At 38.0% G+C, this 5,824-nt stretch overlaps 2 protein-coding genes across 6 annotated transcripts in view; one reads left to right on the forward strand and one right to left on the reverse strand.

Moving 5' to 3' along the window:
* Window positions 1-4,412, reverse strand: part of LOC103385814 (uncharacterized) — a 14,586-nt gene extending 10,174 nt beyond the window's left edge. Inside the window, exons 1-5 of one of the 5 annotated variants that reach the window (XM_025060113.1) lie at window positions 4,073-4,412; window positions 1,796-1,822; window positions 1,424-1,717; window positions 1,290-1,340; window positions 1,143-1,193 (exon numbers count right to left, since the gene is read on the reverse strand). In XM_025060113.1, the coding sequence (XP_024915881.1) occupies window positions 1,143-1,193; window positions 1,290-1,340; window positions 1,424-1,717; window positions 1,796-1,822; window positions 4,073-4,085 (436 nt within the window). In that variant the 5' untranslated portion in view covers window positions 4,086-4,412. Of the gene's footprint in view, window positions 1-1,142; window positions 1,194-1,289; window positions 1,341-1,423; window positions 1,718-1,795; window positions 1,823-1,925; window positions 2,556-2,720; window positions 2,764-4,072 lie in introns of those variants that run through there. The other 4 variants (XM_025060115.1, XM_025060111.1, XM_025060112.1 and 1 more) reach the window with 4 other exon arrangements.
* On the forward strand, window positions 2,481-4,071 carry h1m (linker histone H1M). Its single transcript, XM_008319817.1, has 5 exons — window positions 2,481-2,696; window positions 2,798-3,045; window positions 3,124-3,283; window positions 3,488-3,525; window positions 3,737-4,071. The coding sequence occupies exons 1-5, from the start codon at window positions 2,579-2,581 to the stop codon at window positions 4,007-4,009; spliced, it is 837 nt and encodes a 278-aa protein (XP_008318039.1). The 5' UTR covers window positions 2,481-2,578; the 3' UTR covers window positions 4,010-4,071.
* Window positions 4,413-5,824: the final 1,412 nt, after the last annotated feature.

Raw genomic sequence — 5,824 nt, forward strand, 5'->3', positions numbered from 1 at the left:
TGGGGCATCGCGATAAAAGTAGGTGTATGTGTCACGCCATGTGACCTAACAATAGTTTTGGGGGAAAAATGGCATGTGTTAATTCCACCACAGGGGATATGTACGTGATGTGACCTAACAATAGTTTTGGGGGAAAAAAATCAATCCTCCAATAGTATCTAATAGTAACTGATACTATATGACAGTCATTCAGCTGAATGTACGGGTCTGATGTTATTACCTGTGACTGTGTGAGGTTGTTCCACGGTCGGAGCTGAGACATGGAGAAAATAAAGAGTTAATATTAGTCACAGAGTTTTTAAAAAGTAACTCTTGGATGAACTGCAGTTTCTATTACCTTCAGTTGACGTATGAGTTCTACCAACAGTAACAGCTGTGAAATAGGATGAAAATAGACATTTTGAAATCGTCACGATTTTATTATTCTTCTATTCCACATTCAATCAATAATTACTAATCTATAATCAATAATCAATCCAATGATAAGAAATAAAACATGAAGTCAAACTGAGAGATTCATCTTTGACTGACAGCCTTAGAAATCCCAATGCAATTTTTTTTCTCTTTCAATTATTTGTCAGCGTTATGATATCAATAATATTAAGCACATATATATAGTGTACATATATATTATATATATTTTTTATATTTAATTTTGTCTATTTAAAAACGAATCTATTTAAAATTAAAAATGTCTTCCTCAGCGTGTTTTAGATTTTTCAGAATAAAATTAGGAATGTGACTTTTTTCCACTATAATCTCAAAATATTTTTTTCTCTTTTTGTTTGTAATTCTGAAAAATATTGTCAAAATGTTGTCCTTTTTTTCTCACTGGAATTTTTCTGTTGGAATGGCAAGATTTAAGATAAAGTTCAAAGACTTTGCTGAAAAGTTTAATGAGTTTTATGAAAAATTCTAAAAAGAAAATCACATTTTTCACTTGATGTCAAAAACATTAAGATTATTATATTATATTTTTAACAAAAGACAACACTAGATTATTTCTCTTACCTGTTACAGCGGTGATGTGAGTTGAAGTAAAAGTTCCACCGTCTGTTTCATCTGTTCAAATATTAACACACAGTTCGATTCTAACGATTTTCCTTCTGTAGAAAAGTTCAATCTGGAGAGACGTTTGTTACCGTTTATGGTCGTTCTCAGAGTTGAAGAAAGACGACTGACAGGAGTTGGAGCTGTGAAAATACAAATAAAAATGTTAGAGGAAAAAACACTACGGCCGCCGTCATGTCAACGTCTGAGTTTCCCCTGGAATGTTCGGACTTTTTTACCTGGTGTCCACGGAATCCTTGAGGTTTCCATGTCGTCCAACTTTTTATTTCCTTCATGATAATAAAGTTTGAAATTACTGCACAAAAAGTAACAGGAAGTGATGTGTGATGATGGTGACTCCATATAAACTCACCGTTTACGATGACAGACACCGTGTTGCTGTGAGGAGACGGATTTATACCATTTAAGTTGACGGTGTAAAAACACCGGAGTTGAACCTCAGCAGGTGATGTCTGTCCTGACATCAACAGCAGCTCTGTCCCTGTCACCAACTTCAAACAGGAAAAGACTTTAGTTTCTTCTTTTGTCAGGGTGTAGAAATAACACCGAGAAGCGGTGACCATGTCGACAGGCCGACACTCCAGTGTGTCTGTTTCTGTCTCAGTGATATTCGGCTTGGTCACTGTCAGCTTAGGTGAGAGCAAAGCTGAAAGGGAACAGAGAAAAAAGTTTTAAAAAATGAATGTAATTTTATCTGAAAAACAATTTTTTTTTAAAAAATCACCTTGAATTTCCATCCTTTGTGATGAACCTAGAAAAAAGAACAGAGTTCAAAAGGTTTCAATGTAATAATCAATCATCAAATCAAATAATCAATCATCAAGTGAATAGAATTCAGCACCGGTTGAACTCACACATAAGAAAGAGAAACAACAGACGTCCTGCCATGACGTGTCTGTGCACAGAGACGGTCTGTGCCGTTGGTCTTGTCGACCTTATATGTAATTTTTTTCAGAAGCAGTAAAACCACGTGAAGAACTGAAGGTTCAAATTCACAAACTACATCCTGTTCACAGAACCACCGAGCAGTTTCAGCTCATGTCCACATAAAAGTGGCCTCGAGAAAGAGTCATCATTCTGTCTAACGATAAAGAATAATGACGGAATATTTTTTTAATGTGTTCTTTATTGTTCATTTAAAGTAGATTTGCATAGCATAACTTTGTCCAGTTATGTATAGTCTGTGATATTACTGGGTCAAGGTCATGACGTCATTTTACTGTTCATGTAGAACATGGCTTTATTTGGTTTTTTATTTGGGTTTTTTTTTAACGAGAGTCAACTCTGGTAAAGGCAGAACAGTGACAAACAGACCACCTGAGGCTGACGCTGTTCAGTAATCAACCGTGATTAACTGCACCTGACCTGATGAACCCCACCTGCTTTGGTTTGACCGGAAACAGCAGCATAAAAACCGAAAACAGAGCTGGTAGCGCGTTTTTTTTAACACTCCCGAGAAGGTGGGAATTTGCTTGTTATATTATTAATTTTTAATATTGTATGAATAATGGGTCCTAAAAAGGCCGCCGCCGCAGTAGCACTGGAAACTGCGCCACTGGTCGAGTCTCCTGCTGAGTCCTCCGGCAGCGACAGTCCGGAGAAGGAGAATTCTACAGAAACGTCAGGTGGGAACTAAAAGGCGAACAAACCTGTGTGTTTACTTCGTTTTTGGGTTTATGTTCAATCCGTTTACACGAATGCACTGACGTTAACGTTTGCTGTGTAGATGCTGCGGCGCCGCGTAAAGTTCCAACTCATCCACCCACAGTCATCATGGTCAAAGAGGCGTTGAAAGCGCTGGACTCGCGCAAAGGGGTTTCGTACGTAGCCATACAGAACTACATCAAACAGAAATACCCCTCTGTGGATTCTATCAGGGTGAACGGGTTGGTCCGTAAGGCTTTGAAAAAGGGGATCGAAGCCGGTACGTTTATACGTTCTGTCAGTGTCACAGGGACCACAGGGCGGTTCCGGGTAAGGATACAAGTCTGCTTCGCCGGATAAAAGTAAAGGAAAAATATCCTGGTGAGTTTTTTTCTTTTCTTTCTGTAGCTTGAACCGAAACTCAAACAAAAGATGGCAAAAGGTGAGAACGAGGATCCTAATGTGCAGAAGGCTCCAAAATCGAAATCCAAAGATGGCGACAAAGATGGAGGCAAAGATGGCGACGCAAATGGCGGCAAAGATGGCGACAAGAAGCGACCTAAAGCAGGTAAAGATGTGTTCAAGTTCCATCTGTAACTGTAGGACACATCAGAAATATGTATTAGCTCATGGGAAGTGAACGTGAAAATTAAGTATAAACTAGCCATTAATTGTACTTCATTTTGAAAAGTAATAAACTACCCATTAATTGTACTTCATTTTGAAAAGTAAATTTTTGCATCTTTTCCTTCATCCATTTAAATTTGTTCAGATGCTAAAAAGCCCAAGAGCAGCGCCAAGTCACAAGAGGTGAGATGTTTTTGTTTTGTTTTTTTTAACTGAATGTTCACGATGTCAAAATTGTGACGTTTGCGTGCTTGTATTCATTTTAGGTAAAGCAGGTAAAGATTTAAACTACGGGAAAAAATATACGTTACATTTTCTAGTTTAAAAAAAAAAAAACGATAAAAACTAAACCCCGAGACAATATTAAATACTACTTGGACTTTCTTATTCCAAGGACTCAAAGTCTCCTAAAAAGTCCAAAAAAACGGAAGAGGCCGCAGCAGGGAAGGTGGCTCCAGTAAAGAAACCCAAAGCTAAAAAGGCGGCAGAGGACGACGACAAAGGCGCGACTGATGCGACAAATACCAAGGCCACAAAGACAACTAAAGAAGCAAAGACAGAAAAAGTGCCTAAGGAGACGAAACCTAAAAAGGTGCCCAAGAGCAAGGCCGCCGAGGCTCCAGCTGTTAAAGCCACGGGGAAACGTGGCAAAAAGGCGGCAGAGTGAAACTGTAAACCTAACTGAATTTTATGTTTTGTATTTCAATAAAATCTTAACTTTTGTACTTACGTAGTTTTCTCATTAACGTGGCCTTGAATGTGTTTTACCAGTAACGGATACAAATCTGGCGATTAGTTAAAATGCTGACTGTAGGCTTTACCTCCGTGTCTGGGACATATCCTCAGGCGGGTGAACCTGTTAACTCGGCAGCACAGATAGGTGGCGCAGTATAGGTTAGAACAGTTGTGGTCAAACTGCGGCCCGTTTGGCATTTTAATCCGGCCCGCCAAACTTGTCCAAATTACTGTGTATTAATTTATTGATACTTCTGACTTTTCCCTGCAATACCAACATTCCACCAATAGATGGTGCAGAACATGCTTAAAGCAGGGGTGCCCAATAAGTAGATCGGGATCTACCAGTATATCACAGGGAATGCTGGTAGATCATGAGTAATTAAAATTATATATGTATATATAATTCTAAAGTGTGTAGTAGTGACCATATATTGTAAGAATTGAAGAATTTGTATAATCTGTAAAAAAAGACGCATGCATTTAATTAGTTATCAACATAATATTTATATAAAGTATGTTTTCCTTGAGTGTGTGTATATATACAGTATACAGTGTATATGTATATATATATATATATATATACACACACATATATATTTCATGTTTTCAGTGTAGGTAGATCACTTTAGTCTGGTTATTTTTGTCTCCTGTGCCAAAAAAGTGGCTTAAAGTATTTTATGAATGACTTTAACATGTCAATTGAGGTCACACAAACATTACTTCTATTTATTTTATAACCTTAATAGTTGCCATGTCAACTGTGTGTGATGTTAGCAGCTACTTTAACACGTGCCAAATTTAACATTTTTGTACATGTTCTTACACACTGCTAAAAAAAAATTAAGTATACTGTTTTCTCATATTGCAAAAACACAAATTCACTTTTTAAAACAGCAAATTTATTTATTTATTTAAAAAAAAAACAACTAAAAAGTATTACTATTACGTTGTCACTAACAGAAACAGTACGGAAGCACTGAGTCTTTGAGCACTTCAACTGCTCTTCAAGTATGTTAATTCAGTTTATCGTTCTTCTGCTGCAGAACATCCACCAGAACAGCAGGACCCCAGTCGGCCCCACAGACTGGGACCCCGGTCCAAGGTAGACGCTCCTCTTAGTAACATCCTGGTTGTGGCAGATCCAGTGTTAATAACTTCACACATCCAAATGAAATGAGTTAGGAACTCACTACTGTTTGATCCAGTGACAAGTCTGACTCGAGAGCAATGTAGCTGATGTGCAAGCACTCCATTCTTCAGAGTGTAGTGAGCAAGATAAGGAAGAGTTGGTCACGAGAGCTAAAACTTTTGACTGACGAGGAAATAAAGTGGGGGGAAAAAAAACAAAAACAGGATCGCAAGACGGGAAGAGAAATGAGTCAGCAAAACAATGAAGTTATCAGATCATCGTTATCATCTCATTACAGTGAAAAGTTAAAAATTAAAAAAAGCCAGTTAGCTGTATTAAAAATAACAGTGACATTGAAACAATTCCACTTGAAAATAGCTCAACAGTAATAAAACTGAATTACTTCAGTGGGGAAACGATGCAGAGTTTTCCACATGTAAACAAATCCACTCAGAAGAGAGAAATCAAGTGTGCAGTTCTCTCAGCTCCTCCTTCATCTTGGCTCCGCCCCTCCCTCCCAGTATGTGCCTGTGCCACAACTGCACTGAAGTCCACACCGCGCTACCCTCCGACGACCCTACTGTATTAAAAAGTGATAAAGTGACAAACCTTGGA

The sequence above is a fragment of the Cynoglossus semilaevis genome, chromosome 11, assembly GCF_000523025.1.
Source record: "Cynoglossus semilaevis isolate Cse_v1.0 chromosome 11, Cse_v1.0, whole genome shotgun sequence".
In the NCBI taxonomy this organism is placed as follows: domain Eukaryota; kingdom Metazoa; phylum Chordata; class Actinopteri; order Pleuronectiformes; family Cynoglossidae; genus Cynoglossus; species Cynoglossus semilaevis.

Excerpts from the sequence above, each read along its gene's own strand:
- h1m (XM_008319817.1), top strand. The coding sequence starts at position 2,579 with ATGGGTCCTAAAAAGGCCGCCGCCGCAGTAGCACTGGAAACTGCGCCA. Across the intron at positions 2,697-2,797 it reads GAATTCTACAGAAACGTCAG|ATGCTGCGGCGCCGCGTAAA; the intron begins GTGGGAACTAAA and ends TTTGCTGTGTAG. Across the intron at positions 3,046-3,123 it reads GGACCACAGGGCGGTTCCGG|CTTGAACCGAAACTCAAACA; the intron begins GTAAGGATACAA and ends TTCTTTCTGTAG.